The sequence below is a fragment of the Penicillium soppii genome (assembly GCF_028829465.1).
Source record: "Penicillium soppii strain IBT 18220 chromosome Unknown utg000010l, whole genome shotgun sequence".
NCBI lineage: Eukaryota > Fungi > Ascomycota > Eurotiomycetes > Eurotiales > Aspergillaceae > Penicillium > Penicillium soppii.
The window spans coordinates 3,760,232-3,785,489 of record NW_026643240.1 but is presented as its reverse complement, the minus strand read 5'-3'; the positions used below and the strand labels follow the sequence as shown (position 1 = coordinate 3,785,489).

At 47.5% G+C, this 25,258-nt stretch overlaps 13 protein-coding genes across 13 annotated transcripts; 7 read left to right on the top strand and 6 right to left on the bottom strand.

Moving 5' to 3' along the window:
* Positions 1-150: 150 nt before the first annotated feature.
* Positions 151-1,254, bottom strand: N7529_012115 (glycoside hydrolase family 88/105 protein; the record flags this gene model as incomplete). The annotated part of the gene is made up of 1 exon (XM_057247641.1): positions 151-1,254. One exon carries the CDS (start codon positions 1,252-1,254, stop codon positions 151-153), a length of 1,104 nt encoding a protein of 367 aa, XP_057092990.1.
* Positions 1,255-1,885: 631 nt separating this feature from the next.
* N7529_012114 (uncharacterized protein) lies at positions 1,886-3,746 on the top strand (the record flags this gene model as incomplete). The annotated part of the gene is made up of 5 exons (XM_057247640.1): positions 1,886-2,278; positions 2,335-2,612; positions 2,668-3,186; positions 3,242-3,453; positions 3,505-3,746. The coding sequence occupies 5 exons, from the start codon at positions 1,886-1,888 to the stop codon at positions 3,744-3,746; spliced, it is 1,644 nt and encodes a 547-aa protein (XP_057092989.1).
* Positions 3,747-3,962: 216 nt separating this feature from the next.
* N7529_012113 (uncharacterized protein) lies at positions 3,963-4,194 on the top strand (the record flags this gene model as incomplete). Its single annotated transcript, XM_057247639.1, has 2 exons — positions 3,963-4,047; positions 4,070-4,194. 2 exons carry the CDS (start codon positions 3,963-3,965, stop codon positions 4,192-4,194), a joined length of 210 nt encoding a protein of 69 aa, XP_057092988.1.
* Positions 4,195-4,951: 757 nt separating this feature from the next.
* N7529_012112 (uncharacterized protein) lies at positions 4,952-5,155 on the top strand (the record flags this gene model as incomplete). The annotated part of the gene is made up of 1 exon (XM_057247638.1): positions 4,952-5,155. The coding sequence occupies one exon, from the start codon at positions 4,952-4,954 to the stop codon at positions 5,153-5,155; it is 204 nt and encodes a 67-aa protein (XP_057092987.1).
* Positions 5,156-5,618: 463 nt separating this feature from the next.
* N7529_012111 (uncharacterized protein) lies at positions 5,619-6,033 on the bottom strand (the record flags this gene model as incomplete). Its single annotated transcript, XM_057247637.1, has 2 exons — positions 5,619-5,678; positions 5,731-6,033. The coding sequence occupies 2 exons, from the start codon at positions 6,031-6,033 to the stop codon at positions 5,619-5,621; spliced, it is 363 nt and encodes a 120-aa protein (XP_057092986.1).
* Positions 6,034-7,555: 1,522 nt separating this feature from the next.
* Positions 7,556-9,039, top strand: N7529_012110 (aldehyde dehydrogenase family protein; the record flags this gene model as incomplete). The annotated part of the gene is made up of 2 exons (XM_057247636.1): positions 7,556-7,579; positions 7,633-9,039. The coding sequence occupies 2 exons, from the start codon at positions 7,556-7,558 to the stop codon at positions 9,037-9,039; spliced, it is 1,431 nt and encodes a 476-aa protein (XP_057092985.1).
* Positions 9,040-9,520: 481 nt separating this feature from the next.
* On the top strand, positions 9,521-11,134 carry N7529_012109 (amidohydrolase; the record flags this gene model as incomplete). The annotated part of the gene is made up of 5 exons (XM_057247635.1): positions 9,521-9,892; positions 9,956-10,200; positions 10,250-10,456; positions 10,514-10,568; positions 10,625-11,134. 5 exons carry the CDS (start codon positions 9,521-9,523, stop codon positions 11,132-11,134), a joined length of 1,389 nt encoding a protein of 462 aa, XP_057092984.1.
* Positions 11,135-11,758: 624 nt separating this feature from the next.
* Positions 11,759-12,359, bottom strand: N7529_012108 (mitochondrial inner membrane translocase subunit; the record flags this gene model as incomplete). The annotated part of the gene is made up of 3 exons (XM_057247634.1): positions 11,759-11,800; positions 11,881-12,087; positions 12,144-12,359. 3 exons carry the CDS (start codon positions 12,357-12,359, stop codon positions 11,759-11,761), a joined length of 465 nt encoding a protein of 154 aa, XP_057092983.1.
* An 806-nt stretch (positions 12,360-13,165) lies between these two features.
* On the top strand, positions 13,166-14,713 carry N7529_012107 (glutathione synthetase; the record flags this gene model as incomplete). The annotated part of the gene is made up of 1 exon (XM_057247633.1): positions 13,166-14,713. The coding sequence occupies one exon, from the start codon at positions 13,166-13,168 to the stop codon at positions 14,711-14,713; it is 1,548 nt and encodes a 515-aa protein (XP_057092982.1).
* Positions 14,714-15,037: 324 nt separating this feature from the next.
* N7529_012106 (putative RNA helicase/RNAse III) lies at positions 15,038-19,491 on the top strand (the record flags this gene model as incomplete). Its single annotated transcript, XM_057247632.1, has 7 exons — positions 15,038-15,142; positions 15,198-15,226; positions 15,290-15,338; positions 15,389-15,641; positions 15,697-15,844; positions 15,898-16,962; positions 17,013-19,491. 7 exons carry the CDS (start codon positions 15,038-15,040, stop codon positions 19,489-19,491), a joined length of 4,128 nt encoding a protein of 1,375 aa, XP_057092981.1.
* A 195-nt stretch (positions 19,492-19,686) lies between these two features.
* N7529_012105 (uncharacterized protein) lies at positions 19,687-20,965 on the bottom strand (the record flags this gene model as incomplete). The annotated part of the gene is made up of 2 exons (XM_057247631.1): positions 19,687-20,895; positions 20,942-20,965. 2 exons carry the CDS (start codon positions 20,963-20,965, stop codon positions 19,687-19,689), a joined length of 1,233 nt encoding a protein of 410 aa, XP_057092980.1.
* A 219-nt stretch (positions 20,966-21,184) lies between these two features.
* On the bottom strand, positions 21,185-22,097 carry N7529_012104 (pyrroline-5-carboxylate reductase family protein; the record flags this gene model as incomplete). Its single annotated transcript, XM_057247630.1, has 2 exons — positions 21,185-21,486; positions 21,548-22,097. 2 exons carry the CDS (start codon positions 22,095-22,097, stop codon positions 21,185-21,187), a joined length of 852 nt encoding a protein of 283 aa, XP_057092979.1.
* A 1,107-nt stretch (positions 22,098-23,204) lies between these two features.
* N7529_012103 (uncharacterized protein) lies at positions 23,205-23,560 on the bottom strand (the record flags this gene model as incomplete). The annotated part of the gene is made up of 2 exons (XM_057247629.1): positions 23,205-23,317; positions 23,368-23,560. The coding sequence occupies 2 exons, from the start codon at positions 23,558-23,560 to the stop codon at positions 23,205-23,207; spliced, it is 306 nt and encodes a 101-aa protein (XP_057092978.1).
* Positions 23,561-25,258: the final 1,698 nt, after the last annotated feature.

Here is a 25,258-nt window from a genome sequence, read left to right as displayed (position 1 = left end):
CTATGTTGATTCGAAACATGGGTGTGTTCCACCCATCATATTATTGAAAGTCCGTCTATCCAGAAAGGTTGCCTATGTACAGCTCTATGGTTCAGATCATCTCACGTCACATTCAATCCGGGGCCACTTTAGTCCCAAAGCCTCCATCACTTATAGAAGGTCTCGCAAAGCTTCACCTAAAGCCATGATTGCCATAGCCTGACCGTAAGGCATGGATGTCAAAGGTATTTGTTTGTAAAAGTCGAAGGAGTCACCCATTCCTGTTCCAAAGCTCGTGTTTTGCAATTCGCCGCTCTCATCCACGTGCCCCATGACCGCGACAATGGCCTTTTCGGCAACGGAGCGGTATTGGGTCCCAATGTACCTCTTGCGGACGGCCTTCAGAATACCGTAGGCAAATCCTGCGGTCGCAGAGGCTTCCAAGTACGAGTCAGGGTGGTCAAGGAGAGTGTGCCACGAGCCAGAAGAGGATTGCAGGCGTCGGAGGGCCTCACACTGTGCCTCAAGAGTATCGATCAAGTGAAGACGAATAGGATCAGTTGGCTCGAGGTCAAGCAATTCGATAAATTCAGGAATCACAATGGTGACCCAACTGTTACCACGAGCCCAGCGCGCATTGGCGAAGTTGTGGCCACCATCCTCAAACGTCCATCCATGGAACCAGAGACCAGTCTTCGTGTCAAAAAGATACTTGATATGTGTCAGGAATTGCTTCTTAGCCTCAGCAACGTACTGCGGGCGGTTCAGGAGTTTTCCGATTTTTGCGAGCGGCATGACAGTCATCATCAGGGTATCATCCCATAGCTGCTGATAATTCTCTGTGATATAGGTGACATGTTGCATACCACCGTAGCGGGTGCGAGGTAATTCGTACATCGCCCATTCGGCCCAGGCATCAAGCCACGGCAGGTAAGTGACGTTTCCAGTCTTCTCGTAGACATATGCGAGCGTCAAGAAGACGGCCATGGTGTTGATATTCTTGGTAGTACCACCCTCCGCAAAGCGAGCGGCAAACCAATCCTCAATAATTTTGAGCAATCTTTCCTCGCCTGTCATCTCGTAGTATTTCCAGACACCGTATAGCCCAATGCCGTGTGTCCATTCCCATCCATGCCATGACTTGGTGTCGATAATTCGGCCATCAGGAAGTGGTAGTAGAAATTTGCCGGTTTCGTCTTTGATATTGACCAAATTATCGATTAACAGGTTGACAGCCTGGTGAACTTGTGGGCCCGTGGGCTTGGTGAACGACATTGTAAGTGATTGAGAGTTGAAAGTTTCGCCAATCAGATGTCGGTTGGGGGAGAAATAAAGAAAAAAATTATTGGCCTGATCCCCGGCATTCCTAAAGCTAATAAGTGTTCAAGCTGTTAAGAGTTCTTCCACTAATAAGCTGTGGAGTTTGACGCCACGGGACATCCCCGCGCCAGCCAAGCTTGACTCGGGTGAGAGAAGACCGAGTTACACACCAAAAATATGCCTGGAGACACCATTGAATTTGACCCACAATACTAAGCGATCCGGTAGTTTCTGTCTTCGGGATAGTACATCCCCGGACTTCCCCCCGTGGGGGAGACCCTCCTATGCCGTCCCCTCCTTTTGCCAAGAAAACCCGGGGAAGAACAAGACGAGGGCGCTGCTTGGACTCTGGCTTGACCTGTTTTGACTCTCGGTTAATATGATATCCTATAATCAACAAGCCACATGACTATCACATTCGGCTAATCATATTGGTTTTAGTTAGAGCCATTTTGATCTCAAAGAATATGCACGGTCCTAGCAACGCGTGAGCCATTATAAGGCCGAGCAGATTGCCAGTCTGACTTGAACCCTCTACACCGTCCCATATTACACATTTTTTACTTGTACATTTCGTTGTGTCGCAATGACCAAGGGTGACGAACGCCCGCAGGAGGGGATCGAGGTCCCTGTCGAGCAGGGAATTGAGCTAGCTCCGACCAAGGATAAGGAGATTGACATGGGAGAGTACAAGAGCAAGCAAGATATCTCACATGTCGAGAAGGTTCTTTCCGGTGATGATCTTGGAAAAGACAACATGGATATCACCCGTGTGGACAAGGAGATTCAAGCCTATGCCGCCCACGGTCAGGTAGAAATCAATGAGGAGACTAACAAACGTTTAAAAAAATTGATCGATCGAAGGGTTCTTGTTATCATGATCATCACATATTTCCTCCAGGCCCTCGACAAAGGAACTATGTCTTTCTCGGCGATTATGGGCATCAAAAAGGACGCGAATTTAGAGGATGGCCAAAAGGTAAATGAGATATCATCACGGTCTTTGTTCAATATGCTGACTTAGGAAATTTCTAGTACTCCTGGTTGACTACGTGTATTTACATCGCTGTCCTCTCTGTCGAATACCCGACCAATTGGATCATTCAGAGGGTCCCAATTGGCAAATACCTGGGGATCAATATCTGTCTTTGGGGCACAATTCTAGCACTTCACGCAGTGTGCAAAAACTTTACTGGTCTGGTCGTCGTTCGTACCTTGCTGGGTATCTTTGAAGCATGCTGTCAGCCCATTTTCGTGACTCTGTCGTCGATGTGGTACAAACGCGAGGAACAAGCTGCCACCGTGACATACTGGTATGTGGAAACACAACTAGGAGGCAGAATCAGGCACCGGATTAACTTTGAACAGGTACATGATGAATGGTGCCCAGCAAATTGTCGGTGGCTTGCTCGCATACTGCTTCACCCTCATTGGTGGCGACAAGGCCATCAAGTCCTGGCAAGCGCTGTTCATGACATATGGAATCATCTCCGTCTTTTGGGGTCTTTTTGTTATTTGGTGGATGCCCGATTCGCCTATGCGTGCGAAGTGCTTCAGTGAGGAAGATAAGCATCTGATGGTTGAGCGACTTCGTTCCAACCAGACAGGTATCCAAAACAGAAAGTTCCGCGCATACCAAGTGTGGGAGGCTCTTAGCGACCCTCAAATGTGGTGCTACTGTGCTGTTCAAATGTTCACTACTCTCCCCACCAGTGGACTTGGTGCCTTCTTCGGCATTATTATTTCAAGCTTCAAATTCACAACCTTGCAGACTCAATTGCTTGCTATGGTACTCGGTGCTTATATCATTGTGATTCTGCTGTCATCGGCATGGCTTGTGAAGAAGACTGGACAGAACACACTCATTATGCTGTGCTTCATCATTCCGTAAGTATCTCTCGCCTTGTTATAGTGCGATAGATTTGAAATTGACAATTTGCAGTTCTTTCATTGGAACCATCGTTCTGATTACTGTTGAGAACACTACCTTGTCAACCAAGGTTGGACTTCTCATCAGCTATTATATCACAATGTCATTCTGGTCAGCGCAAACCCTGACGTTGTCAATGGTGTCTCGAAACATTGCCGGCGCAACAAAGAAGTCCACTGTCGTCGCTGCAACTTTCATTTCATGGGCCACTGGCAACGCCATTGGTAAGAAATACTTAATCTAGGAAAAAGAGACTCCGAGCTAATATATTCTAGGTCCCCAAGTGTTCCTCGACTGGGATGCTCCACGCTACCACATTGCCTGGAGTGTACACCTGGCCTGCTATGCGTGCATGGTTTCTGCTGTAATTTACCTGCGGTTCCACCTCAAACGCGAGAATGCCAAAAAGGACAAAATTTTGGCTGAAGCTGGACTCACTGCGGCCGATCCTACCCTCATCCATGCATTCGAGGATAAGACAGATCGGGAAAACCTTAACTTCCGCTACGTCTACTAGATACCCCTATCGAAAGTTCAACCTAGTCTGTTCGATTAATATTGCACTTGGAGCTTATTACCAATAATCCATCTACCGCAAGATTGAGAATTTTTAATAAAGTGGATGAAAGCATCAATATAATTGTTGCTTGAATAAGTAAGATAGTAAAATAGAATGAACACGGTACAATTGCTTATCTATAGATCAAACTGTAAATTCCACAACACCCAGATGATGTCCACACTTGCAACCATCCATGAGGCATCCACCGTTGAGAGCCATGTCTTTCGCTCAATCAAAATCCGCAATAATCGATCTTGTGAGTAAAAGTATCAGTCTAGTGGTCGGCAAGTTTCAAAGCCTCTGCGATTTTGACGGCGAGTTCTTCAAGCTGTTGGCTTTGCCGCTGAGTAACAAAGAGCATGTTGCTAAAGGAAATGGCCTAGACCCTCAAGCTCTGCTGTAAGAAGGCCGGACCCTGTTGCAAGCTTTTATTCTCAGCCTGTGCAAGTTCCAAACTTTGATAGAGGTCATTCATTTGCTTCTGTTGGCGAATGCGCTTTTCAGATGCTTCTGAAAACACCTGCTGGGTCTCTCGATGCGGTTGAAGGAGAATGGTTTTCCGAAAGTGCTCGTCGAGTGATTTAGCATAGTTGATAACATTATAGTGGATATAGCAGCGTGGACGTTTGCTTGTTTGTGCATTCACTTGATTTGCTTATATGTGTTTGTCATGCCTCCCTAGCTATATAGAGAGAGCTTTTCCTTCGAAGATTCGAGGTTTCATCATTCTTCATATCACCTATTCTGCACACATAGGATGATATGCTCTTTTGTTTCCCCTATCAGTGGTTATCAATCCAGCAGTTTCTCCTGCAATATTCCTCACCTTTCCCCTTTGCGGGACAATGTTGTTTATTTGACCTCTGAGGTTCGCGGTTCAAGCTTCTCTCCATCCTATTTCCAGAGATACAACCCAGAATACGTCGCAATTGCCAGTAAGCCTTCAATCTTCGAATGGGCCACCATTGCTGCCTCGCTGCTAACGGTACACATATGTAAAAACGTCTGAAAGCACTAAACCAGAGTCTCAGCTCGCGACTAACCCGGAGGTCCAGCAGGTAGACCCAGACACGAAGCCAGAAGGGCAGTTGGGCCTCCAATTAACAAGCATCACCACGTCTCATTCTTTTCTCCTTTGTTGATCGGCCACAGCAAAGTTGATGACCCCCGGTGTTTGGGCCGCGCATCTCCTCAATCCCCGGTGGCAAAACTCCTCTCCCAATGGCATTGCCGCTGCTAGCATGATCCAATGGCCACAGCTACTTGCGGCGAAGCGTGAGTTCCAGTTGCATCACCTGCTTGCTGGAACGATTTATGCCCGACTAAACGGTACTTTGAAAAATGTTGTCTCCGTCCTCGTGTAAATTTGGGTCTGACTACCGACACACCTTGTAAGGATTGGGCTGAAGACCAAAGCCCTGAACATCTTGTAGGGTCTTCCCGGGTCTGCTAAGCGGTGGTTGTGCAAACTGTTTGTCTTCTACGCACTGCTCGTTGTGCAGCTTTGGTAAGTCAACCTCATTCGCTACCTACCGTGCACAAAGCAATGAGTACTGCACAATTTCAAACAATTTCCCTATCTCACATATGAAAGAAACGAGGATGGCTTGATAGGCACTTATGATACGAGTTGACAACTTCCAAGGTTAGCATATATGAGATGGAATGTTTTTACCATAAAAGAACACAAGTTCAATATATATTGTGGGAGACATAAGCCGATGACAGCACCAAATTCAAGCTAGTTATAATACAGTGATAAACCCCAAAGATCTCAAGTAAAAGCGGACAAAAATTCATAACTCATGATGTTGTACAGGGTATCAATCAATAAACACGGCGTGCGCCACGGCCATCAGTACCATGCATTCTGCGAGTGCCGGCGGCCTTGTTTGAGATGTCAGTAGGAATATCAAACCAACAGTCATTGAGCTCTTACCTTTACTGCGGGGCGATGGGTCAAAGTTCCCTTTAGTTTCAACATAGCACCGGAAAACTTGTCACCCATGGTGGTTTTGCGCCGGTGGTGATGGACAGGGGTGGTATTGTAAGCATGACCACGATGGCCATGAGTGCCATGGGTTCCACGTGTTCCATGGGTATGGCCGTGGGCATGAGTTGGCTCTGTGGTGGTTGTAGTCTTCACGGTACGGGATCTGGCATTTCGTCCCTTAAGGCGGGTCATCAGCGTTGGCTTGGTGGTGCGCGTGACGGTAGTAGCTGGGCGACGTCGATGAAACATTTTGTTATTTTGATATTGATATGATTTGATAAGGTTGAAGTGAAGTAGATAATATGATTGATATTCAGTGGATTGAATTTGATCTGATCAACTTCAAAACAGCACGATAATTCAGAGTCTTTAAATAACAAATCTCTACAGTGTACAAATGACAATATTTCGAACAACGTATGCCAAGCATAATATCGCCTTCGAAGATAGGCAAGTTGGGGATGTTGACAGCAGAGGCGTTCAAGTGGGACGTCATCCGGGCGACGATCTTCGCTGTTCTCCAGTCATCGTGCGCGTAAGCCACACGGCAAGGGTCAAGCCAGAAATAGCACTCAAGATGATTGGTGAAATGCGACCAGATCGACAAGGTAAGGACAAGGATATAGATTGGGCTACGTCTGGATGATGCCGAATAGGTATGAACCTGTGAGAATTGCGAACGAGAGCAGGTTGCAGAGTCAAACGTGTGCAAAGCGGGTGAAGCTTGAACATTGAAATGTGATGTCATCTATAAGGGGTCTGTGCTCTGCGAAGGGCCATAGACGCCAAATAATGCAGGTGTTTTAATTTCTGCCTGTATAAAATCAGGCATCTACAGGCCCCAATCAGGCATAGATCGGGCATAATCAGGCACCCAACCTTTGGCGCCTATGCCCCTTCGCAGTGCCCACATTCTGCCTCGAATGTCACAATCGCCGTGCAACCCTTTGATTCTGCAAATTGGTAGACAGAAATAAGTGAAGATCATTTGCTCTGTTCTGATTGTTTTCTATCATTACGTCTTGTAATGTGGATATATTGCCTTTACCCAAACACTACTTAAGTGCATGTCATCTCGACACATCTTGACACTTCAAGGGGATTGCTTCATTCCATTCGATCTCAATGGCACATATCGATTTCCAACCGCAAATAAGGCACTTACTGCCCGACATGAGGACTGCTCAAGCTGCAGTAAACCAATAACCTTAAGGGACTTCCACTTAGTATGTCTTTTGGCTTCCGAAATCGGGTAACAACCGACCCCCTCGGAAGGGGCACATGATGCATCTACCCCAAGCTCAGCGACACCAGGTACCAACTTTGAATTATCTGGGGACTCCCCAGACGCCCGCACTACACCAAGACCCAAATTTTGAGAAAGCACGACGAATCACATCTGAAAGAGTCACATCACTCGGAAAAAGTTGACTGAATTAGTGAAATTGTTTGAAGATTGACATTTCACCGCCTCTGATAGGTCAAGGTAACGTGGACTCGAGACTCCATGGCAATCGTTGCTTATCGGGCCATTTTGACTATAGCCAAGATGCGCCTTACCCAAAAGGGCTTGAAGCCTACGCCTATACAAATGCACAAATAGTCTTACTTCCGACTTTTGAGAGCTCCTATCAAAATGAGACACCTGATCCACTTAGGCTTATTCTTCCTATGAGCAAATCATATAAAGTGGCGGGTTCGCTCTATGCGAGAACATAACTCTCGACAACACGAGCGCCCCTCTTCTGCTGTATATCCCACAATTTTCAAAATGGCCCCACAGTTGGAATTCTCCGTGAGTTGATCTACTTTAAATCTTGAACAAGCTCATCTCTAACACAATTGCAGACTTTCTCCAATGTGATCAATAATCAATTGACACAAACCACTGAAACTAGACATGGAATTAACCCCGCCAACGGTGAGCTCAACCCACCCGTGCCTGTTTCCGCTCAGAATGATCTCGACACAGCCACCAAGGCAGCTCGAGATGCTTTCAAAACCTGGGCGAAGACTTCTTTCGAAGAGCGGAGACAGGCTCTGGGTGCGTGGGCAGATGCCATTGAGGCCAATGCCGAGGGATTCGCCAGAACTCTCACAATGGAACAAGGAAAGCCATTAACTCAATCATCTGTGGAGGTTGGAATGGCAAGTTCTTGGATCAAAGGTCTGACCTCAATTGAAATAAAGAACAACGTCATTGAGGAAACCGAGGATAGAACGGTTGTACAACGCTACACACCACTCGGTGTGGTAGGCGCAATCGTTCCCTGGAACTTCCCTGTTCTTCTGGCTGTCGGTAAGATTGCCTCGGCTGTCTACACCGGAAACACCGTTATTGTCAAGCCATCTCCGTTCACACCATACTGTGACTTGAAGTTGGCTGAGCTTGCCATTCCCTTCTTCCCTCCAGGCGTGATCCAATGTCTGAGCGGCGATGATTCCCTCGGTCCCATGTTCACTGATCACCATGAGATTGATAAGATTAGCTTTACTGGATCGATTATCACCGGCAAACGGGTTATGGCGTCGTGCGCCAAGACTCTCAAGCGTGTAACACTTGAACTGGGTGGCAATGACCCTGCGATTATCTGTGAAGATGTTGACATCGACACCATCATTCCCAAGATCGGTATCCTTTCATATCTCTGCAGCTCGCAGATCTGCATGATGATCAAACGTCTTTACGTTCACGAGAAGATCTACGACGAGTTCCTGGAAAAGCTAGTGGGCTTTGTCAAGACCCTGAAAGTCGGCAATGGCACGGAGGCAGATACATTCTTCGGACCCGTGCAGAACAAGATGCAGTTCGACAAAGCCAAAGACCTTTTCAGCAGTATTACCACCGAGAACCTCCAGACTGCTCTGGGAGGCACGATCGAAGACTCCACCGGATACTACATCCACCCAACAATCATCAACAATCCCCCCGAAACCTCACGGGTCGTTCAAGAAGAGCCGTTTGCTCCAATCCTACCTGTCATGAAATGGTCCGATGAGGACGAGGTCGTCGGGCGTGCCAACGCTCTAGAAACTGGACTCGGCTCCTCTGTATGGAGTAAGGATTTCGAGCGTGCGACTCACATTGCTGATCAGCTTCAGTCCGGCAGTGTGTGGGTGAACAGCCATTTTGATCTTTCTCCTACTGCACCGTTCGGCGGTCACAAGAACAGTGGCATGGGTGTGGAGTGGGGACTAAATGGTTTGCTTGGATATTGTAACTCGCAGACCCAGTGGCTGAAAAAAAGTTTCTAGGTCTAGATATTTGTTTGTGGATAGTTATAATGAGTACATACGAGAGCACGACGTTATATAAATATTGTTTTTGCTGCTATGCGCCTAAGAATGATCTGGGTGGAATAAAATACGAGTAAAGAGTAGGCTAAAGGTCTGCTTTAGGAAGTGCGAGCCGTGTGACTATCAACTTCCTTATTTCTTTCTGTTCCGTAAGTTGGTCACTGATACCATTGAAGCGATTGTCAAACAAACAGTATCGGAGTTCTCCACTCTAACAAAAATATGGAGGTTGCTGAATTTACCTTATCAACGTGGATCATCTCGCTAATCGGCGTTCTCCGTCTCCGGTTTCGTGCCGGGACAGAGGGGCATCCATCGCTATTATTTTGTTCATATAACTTCGCTCTTCCTGAATTGAGGTTTAAATTACTTTGATTAAGCTATAAATGAGGAATAGCTTTTATCAAAAGCTTTCTGTTTCCTTCCGATCCAATCCATCATGCTGTACACTCACGCTACTATCGTGACTGTCGATGCGTCGCGTCGTATCATCAATGACGGCGCAATCCGCGTAGTCGGCGATACCATCAATGATGTTGGCAAGACCGATGTTCTCCAGGGAAAATATCCCGATGAAGAGGAATATGATCTTTCCGGTCGCATCATCATCCCGGGCCTGATCTCGACACATATGCATACGGCGCAGACCCTGCTACGAGGCACCGCTGATGACTTGGAGTTGGTTTCGTGGCTGTGCGAACGTATCTGGGTTCTTCAGGGTAACTTTACTGCAGAGGATGGATACGCTGCCGCACGCTTGAGCATTGGAGAGATGCTCAAATCGGGCACCACTTGCTTTTTGGAGAGCATGGTATGATATCCCTTGGACCGTGATACGATACTTCTCTCGGTGTTAAGGCTAATCAACGCACAGTTCGCAGATAGATACGGATTTGACGGACTCTGTCAGGCCGTTGAGGAAAGCGGCATCCGTGGCTGTCTGGGCAAAATCGTCATGGACATTGCTAAATATGCCAAAGATGATGCATGGGCCATGCATCCGGGTCTCGTTGAGAATCGTGAAATTTCACTCCTGGGAACTGTGAAAATGTGGGAGAAGTGGAATGGCGCAGCCAATGACAGAATCAGAGTCTGGTTTGGTGCCAGGACTCCTGGAGGGTATGTAATGCAATTGTCACCTAGCTGTCAATTTCTAACAGCATGTCAGAGTATCCGATGCACTCTACAAAGAGATGACAGCCATTTCAAAGGACAAGGGTATCCCTATCACCATGCATTGCGCCGAGGTCAAGGCCGACCGTGACTTCTTCTCGTCGGTCTCTCATACTCCCATGTCATACTGTGACTCGGTTGGTCTGCTGAGCGACTCCACGGTCCTTGTTCACATGGTCCACCTAGATGATTCCGATATCAAGTGAGATTGATCGTCGTGCCTGAATTTACATACCCGAGACTAACGAATACAATCAAGGCTCCTCTCTTCTTCAGGAACGCATGTGGCACATTGCCCAACTTCCAATGCAAAGGTAAGTTTTCCAACATGAAGGCCCCATTCCAGAAAAACCATTTATTTCGCAAACAGCTCGCCTCTGGTATTTGCCGAGTCCCCGATCTCCAACAAGCAGGAGTCAACATTGGGCTGGGCACCGACGGTGCCCCATGTAACAATACATGTGACCTCCTGCAAGAGATGAAACTAGCTGCGATCATTCACAAGGGAATATCGCAAGATCCGACCGCCGTCCCGGCAGAGGACGTGCTGGAAATGGCGACCATCAACGGCGCCAAAGCATTGGGCCTGGCAGACCGAATTGGCAGCCTGGAGATCGGGAAGAAAGCTGACTTCGTAGCGATTGATGTTCGCGGGATCCATAGCCAACCTTGGTTCAACCCCGTCAGTGCGGTTGTCTATACCGCCACAGGACGGGATGTTGATACCGTTGTAATTGACGGGAAGGTTGTTGTTCGGGATGGAGTGTTGCTGACGATGAATGAGGAAGAGGTTGTTCGGGAAGCTCAGAGAAGAAGTAAGGAAGTTGTTGAGCGAGCTGGATTGGGTAAGAAAGTACAGGCTCGTTGGCCTGTCGAATAGATCAGTAGAGCTGTTAGGCAGATTGGTCCCAGAGAATTTGCAAATGGTGTGAGAAGAGAATGAAAGACTTTGTTGAGATCCTGGCCTCGTATTGTAACAATGTAGAGCTGGTGTTTCCATGGTTATGGATAATTCGATAGTGACCTATCAGTTGATACACCTTAATTGTTCTACTCGGGCTGTTTTTGTGGTCAATGAAGGGCTCATGCCAAATCGACATATACAGTATAAAATGCGTCTTATGCGTGTTAGCGATACGTTAATGTACAAGAATCAAACATGGCCCCGTATTCAACGCTTTTTCGCCAGGTAAATTGGGAGATTGTTTTGTTCAGCCGCCCGGCCACAGACACGCCGGTCTGGGAACCAGCCATGAGGATGAACCCGTCCATAAAATACAATGCTGCGAGAAATCACAGGCCGTCGGAGGTGGTATTAGAAGCGGGTAAAGAGAACGGGAACGAAGCTCTATGCCATGTTGAAGAATGATGACCCAAACCGAACACCTGAGGAGAGAGACTCAATGTGGAGAGGTTGTTATGAAGACAGAGGTAGAAGGGAGAATGAATTGACGGCGATCGGATGAAAGTGTGTCAATCGCTTTCGTAAACGGACGAGGGAGAGTTAAGCAAGAGCCTTCTGCTCAGTTGGGGGAGGAGGAGGGAGCTGTTCGTAGAAAGGTGGTTAGCGCACATCTTGGTTTCGACTCCAGTCGGTTCAATCGGAAAATTACAGATTGATCATACCTCAAGCTTTGTGTTATCGGCCATCATACGCTGGAAACCAATACCAACACCCTCGATGACAGCAAGGAAGACGGCACACATGATCGCGGAGTTTCGGGCAGCCTTAACACCACCACGGACAGCAAGGGAACCACCAGTGAAGAAACCAGCGATGATAGCGTTCCAAGGATCCTCCTTCTTACGGATTCCCTTGATAGCGCAATCGTACTAACAGGCTGTCAGCGACCTCGTACATCGAAAAGGGTCTTCAGGGCCCAGCATACTGTACTGAATAGACCACCCCAGACACCAAAGTTACCACCGAGAACGGGAGCGCGCGCCTTGATGGCCGTGAGCGCACCTATCCGGCGTTCGCCGTAGGGACTGTTGCGGAAACCTTTAATACCGTGCCAAACGGAACCACCGATGGCACCCATGCAAAAGGCACCACCGAAATCGCTCAGGGCGACCCAAGGGCAAGGATCGCGTGTGTGATCCATTATGTGTGAAGGAAATTGACGGCTATCGAGTCGCGAAGAGAAGCAGATCACCGATTGCGTACCGGCGGAGAGTCGTGAATCGTTGGAGTTGGCCCGAGACTGCAGTGAACAGCAAAGATCATGACTTTTTCTTGGGGCGCACGTGACCAGCCAAATCGACCCGATCCACGACTCGTTACTTTCTTCGTATTTCTTTTCTTATTCGTTCGGGTTGTTCAGGAATCGGATTTCCTCTCCGTGGCAAAGCTGTTTTTTTGGCCGTTTATCCCGGGAATTGGAGGTTTTGAGTATATTTCAACCTAGTCACGTATGTGGCTCATCTTTGGGAGACTTGGACGCACGTTGGATACCACATTCATACTTCACAAATCTTTTGCTATAGAACCATTAATCTACAATCACACTCAAAACTATAGAGTTCTGCTCAATAATATATATAGTATCGATGAGGTCAATGGTGAAGGTAGTGGGGGGATTTCCCCAGGTGATCCAGATCATTTATGGGGAAACGATCCCAAGTACTCACTACACAATATATATCCAAGGAATTCAAATCCTGACCATGGTTTCTAACATCGATTTCCTCCCTACCTTCATGGGCTATGATAGGCTCCAAAATGAATAACCCCCACCAATTACAAGGTTAGCATTCTTTTACTCCCTCCAAGGGGCACTGTCGACAGGCGGAAGCACAGCCTCGTTGAGATCAGCCGCTTTAAAACGCCCACAAAGCTTCTTTTCTGAAAATAATTGCAGCAACTAACTCACATCTGGCATTTCCTTTCCAGTCCTTCTAAAGTCCGACCATGCCCTTCAGCCCTACAGAAGACGCGTCCAAGCCAAGCGAAGAGCAGATACTCGTGTTGCTGGGTCAAATACAGGACTGGCAAATTAATCATGGATCCCTACTCAAGCTGATTGAGTCCCAAACAGAACACAGTGTGCTATCATATCCGGTAGGAGTCACTGTCTTTCCAACTGTCTTCCCGCGGTTGCAGTTCTGCCGGGCGATGTGTCTTCAGCCTATATACAATGAGCTTTACGCTGCTATTGCTGGGGACGAAGATTGGCTGTACAAAGTAACAAAAGAGCTTATACCCGTCGAGCCTCTTGCAGGCGCGCTATGGGATATCTATGAACAAGCCAAAAGAGCAGGAATCACGCAACAGATCTCAGCTGGAATCTTCCGATCTGATTATATGCTGCATTTGGATGATCAGAGCTCTCCTGATTCTCGATCAGATATCTTCAAAACCTCACTGAAACAAGTCGAATTCAATGCCTTTTCATGCGCGGGTGCCAGCCACTCAAAAAGGGTTGCAGATATGCATCGTTACATGACTCGAATCGGTGCCTATGATCTTGAAACGGGAACCGAAGCACATGAACAAGACACCCCATCACTTCCGCCAAATGACAATATAGAGTCCCTTGCCTCTTTTTTGGCTACAGCTCATACTGCATATGGCCCCCCAAAGAGCAAAGCATCGAGACAGACGGCTATTCTGTATATTGTGCAACCGAACAACTTCAATATTGCAGATGAAAGACCAATAGAGTACGCATTATGGAACCAAGAAAAGCCAATATTGACGTATCGACTCGACTGGGGAGACGACATTCTTCAATATACCTCCCTTACCGAGTCTCGAGAATTGTTATTCCATCCACCTTGGCGGAAAGGGAGAGCTCCGATGGAAGTCTCTGTCGCTTATCTCAGAGCTGGATACGAGGCACACGAGTATGACCTTACTGGGCGGGAAGCACGTCTGCGAATCGAGATCTCTTCTGCCATCAAATGCCCGTCAATTTTGTCGCACATATCGACCTTTAAGAAAGTCCAACAATCATTGACTGTTCCTGGGGAAATTCAACGGTTTATCTCCTCTCAAAAGGCGAAAGAACTCTATGAAACCTTTGTCAAGATCCATCCTTTAGATGAATCCCCAGAGGGCCTGCGTGCTCGAAAACTAGTCAGTGATCGGCGGTGCTCGAACTATATATTGAAACCTTCTCTGGAAGGTGGAGGTCATAATGTTTATGACCGAATTCCGGAGTTCCTCGCTTCTATTCCTGACTCTCGATGGTCATCTTACGTCCTCATGGAACGTATTCTTACCCCAGTGTCATGGAATGTGTTGGTAGGCCCAAACGGTGTTGATGGAGGCGATGTGGTGTCAGAATTAGGTATCTTTGGAGCTTGTATTTGGAAAGATACTACCGAAAAAGGGGCAGATCTTCTGCATAACTCCTGCTCTGGCTGGTCATTCAAGACCAAACATTCAGATGTTGATGAGATGAGCGTTGTCAAGGGATACGGGTGTTTTGATACACCTCGGTTGATAGAATCATAATTTGAGAAAATCATTAAGGTTTTTGCATCTTATCCTTGTATCTCGACGCCTTTTCCGATGCTCTTTTGTTCGTTCTCGAGAATTTGTTTGCTGTCTGTGGTCGAAGTATACCCAAATCGCCCAAATGGGACTAGTTTTATGGTCTTGATCTTGATTGGTTTAAATCCGCGTGATGGCTGCTGCGGGATGCCCGCGCCCCACCAAGAGCTTTGCCTCTTTCTTCTTCTCGTATCTTTTTAGTGTTTTCTCTTGCATGGAATAAGCGTTGTTTTTGATCTGGTTTTCACTCTAGCGAATAGCCTCGATAACCTTTTTTCTTTCAATATGGCATCAGCAGGTCTGATGGGCAGCACTGAGGCTGCCTACCGGTCCCGTGGGTACCAGCTTGAAATGTTAGAGGCTAGCCGCAAGGAAAACATCATTGTCGCGGTATGCTAGTGAGTCTTTGGGGACTTGGACGGATGATACTGACAACGCTCGCCAGATGGATACTGGAAGTGGCAAAACTCATATGTGTGTTGTTTCATTCAGATTCTTCTTTTCTGTCCAACAAACTTTCTGACATCTTCTTAAAAGCGCCATTCTTCGGATGATTTCCGAGCTTGAGAGCTGTTCTCCTGATAAGGTATACTTGCCTACTGAATCCTATAGTTAGTTCTGGCTCATTATCTTTAGTTGATCTGGTTCCTTGTTCCTACAGTGGCCTTGTGCCTCCAGCAGCATGAAGTCATCACTACCCAAATCCCCTCCGTGAAGACGAAGATCTTGACTGGTATGGACAACGTCGATCGGTGGACGGACCAGAAGATTTGGAACGCGGTGCTGGAAGATGTTCGAGTGGTTGTATCAACCCATGCCGTTTTGGCTGATGCTTTGGGCCATGGTTTCGTCCAAATGTACCAACTTGCACTACTTGTGTTCGATGAAGGTAGCAAAACCTATCGAGTATGCGAATTTGATTTTGTGATTAACACATGTCCTAGCCCATCATTGTAAGGGCCGTCATCCCGCAAACAAGATCATGCAGAATCACTATCACCCTACCCTACAGAGGTCCGGTCGTGATTCTGTGCCTGGAATATTAGGTCTCACTGCTAGTCCAGTGGTTCGGTCAAGCAAGGATGAACTCAAGTTGGTTGAATCTGTATTAATGAGAACCTCATTCACTAATCCTTTCATCCCAGAAGAATTGAATTCAATTTGAACGCGTTGTGCAAAACTCCACGCACGCATCGAACTGAGCTTTTGGAAAGCACAAATCGCCCCCTCTTGAAACGTATTGATTATGCACCATGCGACAAAGATCAATATGGTTTTGGGAGCAGGTTGCTCTCGCCCCTCATTAAATGCTGTGCCGCTTTCAACTTAGAGGATGATCCTTGGGTCGAAAACTTACGACAAAAGGAGCAAACAACTGAGTTGCAGAAGGTCCTCGCCAGTGGCAAGACATTTTGCAGCGAGCAACTCAGGAAGTTCCTTGAGCGCAGTTGCCATATCTGGGAGGAACTTGGAGGCTGGGCCGCGGACTTCTACATCAGTGCTTCGATTGACCAACTGCAGCGATCGATTCAAGACGCCAGTGAAATGTCACACTTGGACCAAGTGGAAAGAATCTACCTTTTGGAACTGCTGCTTGCAATGCCTGCACCTGATGTGGACCAGGAGAGTGATCATGTTTCCTCGAAACTCCAAAATCTCCTCAATTATTTGGACACATCGAATATACCAGACTGTTCTGGATTGATCTTTGCGAAAAGGCGGGCGACCGTCAGTGTTTTGGTCCGCATCCTGTCACTGCACCCTAAAACAAAAGACAGTTTTAACTGTGGTGCTTTTGTTGGCTGGGCAAGCAATACTAACCGCAAGGATTCGCTCGGTGATCTGCTTCACCGTGATATGCAGCGTGATACTCTTGAAGAGTTCAGAGCTGGCAGGAAGAACCTGATCGTCGCCACCGATGTTCTCGAAGAAGGAATCGATGTCAGCGCATGCAGTCTGGTGGTATGTTTCGACAAGCCTGCAAATCTCAAATCCTTTGTCCAGCGCCGTGGCCGTGCTAGGCACAAGGAATCGGTCTTCGCTATCATGATCTCGAGTGACGATGACTCGATGGATATCCATAAATGGCAGGGATTGGAAGAAGTGATGATAAAAGCGTACCAGGACGGCGAGCGTGACCGCCAGCAGGCATTGGAACAAGAAGCCGTCCATGAACACGTCAGCGATAGACTTTGGGTAGAAAAGACCAAGTAAGCAAGGACCTAGCCTTTTGTGGATGGACGTTTACTCACTTGAGCAGTGCGCTTTTGACGGCGGAAGATGCAATGCAGCACCTGTACCATTTCTGTGATGTCTTGCCTGTTGCCGAGTATGCCGACAGTCGGCCGATGTTCTCCTTTGAGGAGGACAGCCAAGGCCTGCTTCGCGGTATTATCACCTTGCCGAACTCTGTGCATCCGAGTGTTCGCCAGGCTCGGAGCAAAGCCATGTGGCGCACTGAACGGGCAGCCAGAAAAGATTCTGCATTCCAAGCCTACAAAGCTTTACATGCGTTTGGTCTGGTGAATGACAATCTCTTGCCATTGGCAAGAAAACCGGAGTTGAGGTTTACTGAACAAGAGATTATCCCATCGATTGTCGAAGGGATGACCCAGTATGACCCTTACCTAGATCTAACACAAGGCTGGAACTCAGGCCCTCTTTATAAGACTCGGTTACGGATATCCAATGATGGCTCTGTCGATGAGAATTTGGCGATCTGTTTGATTCTACCAAGAATGACACCGATGCCTCATCTGATTTCTCTCCATGTAGACCCGCAAACTACTCTGTCTCTTTCTTTCGAATCAACTGTTCCAATTTGGGATACAACACCGGAGCAACTAGAGCAGATGAGACGAACTACATTCCTTTATCTCCAAGCCCCCAGTTCACGGCTACGGGGAGAGGAGCGTGACTACGTGGCTCTATTCGTGCCTGATGTTCCGCATGAGAGTTTAGGAGAATGGCTCACTGAGCATGATGGAAAAGAGTCTGCACTGGAGGCATACTATAGGAACCCAACTTTGCCTCCCGCGGGTATCATCCGCGACCAGGCCAAATTCAGCGAGCCTCGCATATTCACTAAGTGGATTGTCCCTGACGTGGTATCAAAGTCGTCGTCCATTGAATTGGAATGCCATTCCCTTCCGCGGCGACGTAATCTGCTTCAGATGCGAACTTCGACGAACACCGAAGATGTGGAACCAGATGCACCGAAGAAAGTGTTCATTCTCCCAGCTTCATCATGCGACGTGGATAAACTGCCAGCCAAGCAGGCTGTGTTTGGACTTATGATATCCGCAATCCTGGATCGATTGGAGGCTGTTTTGGTAGCCCATCAATTGAATAACACGATTCTGAAAGGAGTCGGGATTGAAGACATCCAGCATGTCATTACGGCCATCAGTACACCCCTCGCACAGGCCACCACTAACTATCAGAGATACGAGTTCTTCGGTGATTCTGTTCTGAAGTTTACTGTCAGCTGTCAATTGTTTTTCCGTAACACCAAATGGCACGAGGGCTATCTTTCGGAAAGTCGCGACAAGCTCATTAACAATACCCGTCTTGCTCGTGCGGCCCTGGACACTGGCATCGATGCATTCATTCTGACGAACCGGTTCACTCCCCGCAAATGGGCCGCGCCTTTGATCAGGAACAAGTTGACCCCAGAAGAAGGCAAGCGACGCCTGTCGAGCAAGGTTCTAGCAGATGTGGTGGAATCTCTCATCGGTGCAGCATATGTCGATGGTGGTATACGAAAAGCGCAGGCCTGTCTCCATCGCTTCCTGCCAGAGATCAATCTCTTCACTAGTGACATCTCACCAGAGATCGTACCCGCCGGAAAGGGCGTCAGCAACATAATCGATCCACACCGATTATCTGGCCTGATAGGGTATACTTTCCAGGATCCAGCGCTCCTGACAGAAGCACTCACTCATGCCTCGTGTGAGTACGACATGACAACACAATCCTACCAGCGTTTGGAATTCCTCGGTGACGCTATTCTGGACATGGTAGTCATGGCAGTGATAGCAGCCCACCCTGTGGAAATGGATCAGGGTCCAATGACGCTTCTCAAACACTCGGTTGTGAACGCCAATCTTCTCGCTTTCTTCTGCATGGATCTATGCGCTCCAGACGAATCCATGGACATCGAAACAACCAACGGCGAAGTCAACTTCGTCCAGCGGTACGATCAGATTTATCTATGGCGATTCCTTCGTTCCCACGGACCAAATGTCATGGCCGCCCGCGAGTCCTGTCTCGAGCGGCACCAAGGTCTCCGCGATGAGATTCACGATGCACTCAGCCATGGAAATGAGTATCCATGGGAGCTGTTTGCCCGCCTACGTCCAGACAAGTTCTTCTCTGATATTATCGAGAGCGTCCTTGGAGCGATATTTATCGATTGTGGCGGGAATCTTGATGTCTGCCAGGAGTTCGTTGAACGTGTCGGTTTGGTATGGTACATTCAACGAATCATCGCCGACGGCGTAAACGTGGTTCACCCGCGGAATATCGCTCAGAGCATGGTTAAGGGATTGGGTACCCTTGTCTTCAAGCGCAAGAGGGTGGAGGCTAAGGGTGGAGCTACGTATCGATGCTCTGCAATTGTGAACAACACTGAGATTGCTGTGGTGGAGGGGTGTGCCTCTGCTGAGGAGGCTGAAGTGAAGGTTGCCAATGCTGCGATCGAGCGCTTAAAGGCAAACCCCTCGATTCTTGCTACGTGACGAATGATAATGAGTTTCTCTACCCCTGTAAATATCAATTGCTGTACATGGCTAGATGATGCTGCATTGATTCCATAGATAAATGCGGCTTTCGCTTAGAGATAAACGTTAATACATAAGCCAATTCAAGATCCATGGATACACCCTATAAGCTATTTAATGAAGTTATCGCCCGAGGAAATGGTAAACGCCAATTTACTCCTTCGCTTTGCCCTTTACACCACGCTTCGACCGGCGTACAGGCTCAGGCTTAGAATCTTCATGCTCTGGCTCTTCACCTTCAGAAGGAGTAGAAGTCACTTCTTCATCCTCGCTAGAAGCCACAATGACACCTTCGTCCATGCCCTCAGACGACTGGGTATCTGCCTCCGCCTTCGACACAGGCTCCCAGGAACCCTCAGCCGGCCCAGCGTCTTTGCGCAAGCTGCTGAGGATCTGCGTTGTCTCACTTTCAACTCCATTCCAAGCCTTACAGCTGCCACACCGCCAGCGGCCTAGCTCCTCTGGTGTTTTGATGCCAGGGGGTGCCTGGCCATTCACGAGCCGACAACCACTGCAGATCATAACCATGCGGTTGCGGGGCTGAGTTTCATCTTCACCTAGGAGAACATCCAGGAGACGATCGTACCAATGTGATTGTTCAATGTATTCTCCGCTGTTGGAGTATGCGTTTGGTGCGAAGCCGGCTTGCTCGGTGGGTTGTTGAGGGTAGAGGGGTGGGGGAGAGTGTGAGATCTGCGGACGGCCTTGATCGAACTCCGGAGCAGGCGAGGGAGGTTGAGGAGAAGGGGCGCTGTTCGGGGTTTGCGGTGCGGAGGGAGGGCGCCGAATGTTGGCAGTCGGCGGCGGCGGGAGACCAGTGCGGGCGACAGGTTGCTGCTGTTGAACAGGTTTCCGTTTCTCGCTGTCTGTCTTGGGAGCCGGAGAAGGCTTGGGAGACTCGCCGCCGTACTTCTCTAGCAATTCCTGGGTGGAGTTGTATTTGGTGGCAACCTTGAGCTTCTCGATCGTTTCCTCGCGCTGCTTGTGGAAATCGTCAAGGCGAGCTTGGTTGCGGGAGATTTGGTAGTCAAAGAACTTGGAACTGATCTTGCGAACGCCGTATATTCTAAAAAGTGAAAGCCAATAGTCAGTGGTGTTCGAGTGTGCAGATGACCGAAGCACGTACAGAACCGGCCCGCCCGCAATAGCTGCATATTCTTTCATCCCCCAGCTGTCCCATCCAAAGACCAAGGTGATTGTGATCGAATAGAACAGATAGGCAAAGCTCGAATAGAGGGTCCATAGTGCTTTGACTCGTCGGGAGGACTGGCGCTGCTGATCGAGTCGCGTGGTAGTTTCGGCGATCTTCGTTGACAGTGTGGACAGTGTCTTCTCGAAAGAAGCCGCTGAAGTATCATCGCCCTAAACAATGTCAATAGTGATCACACCTATTCAGAATCACGCTCACCTTCCAGGGCCAAAAGTTCACCATGTTTACAGAAGAAGAGGAAGAAGCGCAACGTCAACTTGATCCTAGGAAGGCCATAATGCGCACGGACCACATGAGCTCAATAGTCTCAGGTTTCCACAGGTGTAAGTACGTTCTATGCAATTTCAAGGCAATTGTTTGTTCTATGGTTTTTTTGATTAACTTCATGGTGCATGAGTTTTCTCATATAACTTTACACGTGGAGAAATTCGTTCCAGTCCTTTATTTCGCAAGGGTGTTTCCAAGCTCAGCAGCCCGGGAAGTGGCAGCCTGAACAGACTTGTCGACAGTCTCCTTGAAGTTGAGAGACTCAAATGTCTGAAGCGCGGCATGTGTAGTACCGTTGGGGCTAGTGACATTCTTGCGCAATTGAGTAGGAGTATCGTCGCTCTCCACAAGCATCTTGCCAGCTCCAAGGCAAGTCTGTGTAGCCAAGCGAGTTGCTTGTTCTTCGGAGAGACCGAGAGCAGTGGCACTTGCGACCAAATGCTCAACCATAGCAAAGAAGTAGGCGGGTCCAGATCCTGAACTCGGTCAGTTTGATACACCTTCTAGGGCTCAGCGAACGGCGATTGGAAAACTTACCAGACAGACCAGTGACAACATCGAGAAGCTCCTCGCGGTCCACCCACTCGGTGGCCTTGCTGACACTTCCGAGCATAGCATTGACAAGATCCTTCTCGTCGGCGGTGACATCCTCGCTGGCGAAAACACCGGAAGCACCCTCACCAACCAGGGCAGGGGTATTGGGCATGACGCGCACAGTGTGCGCAGTACGACCGTCATCGGTCTTCAGCCAATCCTTCAAGCTATCGAGGGTAATACCAGCCGCGATGCTGACAACAACGGGCAAGGTGGCGCGAGGAGACCAAGCGGCACCGAGCTCCTGGCAGACACTCTTTGTAACCTGAGGCTTGACAGCAATGATAATCAGATCGGCATCACCGCCAGCTTCGACGTTGGAGGTGGTAGTGCGAACACCGAGAGCGGCCATCTTCTCACGATTAACCTCCCACGGCTCGGACACGCAGATGTTCTGCTTCTTGACGCCCTTGTTGACCAGGCCGCCAATGATGGCCGAGGCCATGTTGCCACCGCCGATAAAGGCCAATTTGCTCTCTTGAAGGGACGGCATAATGATGTTGGATATGTGAATCTTCCAAAAAGCCTGGGGAAATGTCGCACTTATGTAAAAGGTTTGGTGGGGCTTATCACCGGCCCGGTGTGCTCTTTGCGGAGGGCGGAGGGGGTTCGATCCGATTTCGCATTTCTAGTTTGTTTTTTTTTTGCTTCTTTTGTTTTTGCTGCTTTGCTGCTTTGCTATTTGATAATGACTTCTTTAATCCATATTGATATAGATATTTTATGAAAATATTATGTTTTCGAATTTTACCCCGCAATTTAAAGCAAAAATTGAAAATAAACACTCCATATGAAAAGCGGGATCTGTAGATGTACATTATATATATTCTTCACGCTTTATATTGTTCAACTACATGCTTCCTAATTCGTTTCCTCAACAGGATTTGACGTCGATCGTTTGCTCCAATCGCCGAATCCCTTCCATAATACTTCCATAATTGACACGAAAACAGGTTTCATGACAAGAAGCGAGCCACAAACTATTGCTGCGTCCAATTCAAGAATCGCCCATATTAGACCTAATGCACTTCTATCTATGTAAAATTTCAGTCATCTTTTCATAGATCAAGACTAGAGGAGTGGCACTAACATGTGAGATTATCGACATCATATGTTTCCAATGCGATGATGCGCAAAATACTAAAAATGCAGACTCTTCAAGCAATTTCAAATTAGCCATGTCACAGAAGGGACTTCACCAACAACTTACAGACATCCGATCCCAAAAAGAATTGTCAATTCAATCTTCTCATGTCGCGGCATTTGCAGTTTCCACACCACAGGAAGAGGTAAGCAGACAATCACAATATCCTCAGCCGTCGATAGAGACCCGGTTATCATGAAGAATGTAGTTTGTCCAGACATGCAATGCCCCTTGATGTGCTTGATCCAAAAATATTGAACTGGCCAGCACTGTAAGGTATTACCTACAAGAGCAGTAATTCCCCAAGCAATAACAAAGATAATGGCGCATGTTATACTTCGTCTGAACCAATCCACGGACCCGAGGAGCTTGCGAAGTAGTATCAGAATTGACAACTTCACAAAGACTTGTGCAGAAGGCCAGAATTTAGTCAAAATCCAGTTTGCCTAAACATTGTTATTCGGTCTTCTTAACCACACATTGCTCAACACTTACCAGAGTTATCTGCTTGCGTTGATCGGCCGGGAATTCCCAGATACTGACACCAGCCCCGATCCCACGGAAACCAGCTATATTTAAAGATCAGTCCTATTCAAATGGAATTGTAGATGCTACTTACAATATACAATGCATGCAGCGACACCACAGGTACACAAGAGGCCAGCTCCCATCAGCACATCCTCGATTCGTAACCCGTGGATTACTCGTAGGCGAGAGTAAATCCGAAGTGCAAAAACCGCTGCGGCGAACGCAGTACACACAATAGGTACGACGATCAACACATTCCTCCAATAGTCTGGATCTTGGGGCATGCTTGGCAGCTCTCAATCCGGTCAAGTGGAGGTCTGCGTAGAGTTGGTTTTGCCCACGATCACATTGAAGGGTATCATTGTCTTAGTATGCTGTATCTCTTTGAAATGAGGTATCGAAGAATTTTGAGGACTCCAAGAACTTGGAGTGACGATGTGGGGGAAGTTCCAGGAGATGTATGTTTAGTGGCGCTTGGATAGGTGTTGATGTCACCTTCTTATACTCTTTTTTCTCAACCTTGGAAACCTTGGAACCAATCGGCTCACTCTTATGTCAGCCCTTATAGCATCCATGGATGTGGAAATTTATTTCTACATCAAGTTGGAGAATTGAGAATTGTTCTTTTTCTCTGTTGCATATGGTTTGGACTTCGCTTGTTGGAGCCATCTTATCTAGAAGCTTGTTATCGACATTTTTTTAGAATAGTTCCCCACTCATAGCTATTTTGTACGACGGGGATACTATAGATAAATAAAATAGAACCATTTTCTACGTGATAATTTGGCTAGATCAAGTGCTTGGAATAGTGATGAGTGAGAAAAAGGAAAATAACATTCGACTTCAGCTATCGACACGTGTGGCTGATTCAAGACGAGTTCCGGTATATGCAACCGTAAAGTGCACAGCTGCCTCTTTCCTTTTTCTTCTTCCTCACTCACCACCATCACAGCATAGCCTGCCCTTCTGGAAAACGTCCTCGGATTTGGCTCAGAGACCTGGGAAGATGGCTCGAAGAATGTCAAAGGACGCTTGAACGACAAGAACAAATCGTGTACGGTGATGCGATGCAATGTAAAAATGAAGGTATCTCTGATATTCCACTAAATATTGGATCAAGTGGTAGATCCATGTCAACCCAAAACTGGAAACCGGCCCATCCCGACATCGTTATTTATGCTGAACTTGCCAATGCAGCTCAGCCACGTAGCAATCCCTTTTGCACACTAGTCACAGAATTTTGGTGAAGGGTCTTCCATAATGTGCCCAAGTGCAGATTTGATGTTCTCGCGTCAGGTGCATATTATTTGGCAGAGGTTTTTCACATCATATCCCCTTGACTACAACTCTTTCTTCGCTATCATATTTTGTAGCTCACGCAAATGTGGCTTCATTTAATGGGCGAGAACATTGAGGTGGTTGTGTATGCATGGACTGGGAGGTAGATTTTAACTGCTTCTGCGGATGTGAGGCATGATGAGAGCGGAAGACCAATCATGAGGAGATGCTAATGGCGCCATTCTAGAAGTCCCGATGTTAGAAATAGAGATGAAGCATTAGTCGCTGTAGGTATTTACCTTGCTGGGGTGTGATGTTGGATTCGGTGCAAGGAATGTGTTGGTGATCAATGTTGTAAGTTGAAAGCAATGGCAGCGGAAAAGCGCAAGTATGTTGCAAGACGAGTTGTATATAGCGGAACAATCAAAGCGGAGGTGAATTGATGGGAGAAGGTTTGATAACTAGAGAGTGGTTGGAAATTCGTAAGAGAATGAAGTTAAAACGAACATAATCAAGTTTGATCGAAATGGAAGACTTCCAAAAGACTTCAGACCAGGAGGTTTCGTTCTTTTAGCTTCTTGGAGTTTGTGGCCTACATATTTTCTTTTATCCTTTTGGCAGTAATAGGCCAAATATCGCGTGTTTTCCCGAATAATTCAATGCCTGTGAACTGCTCTAGAGTTGTAAATACATGAATCAATATA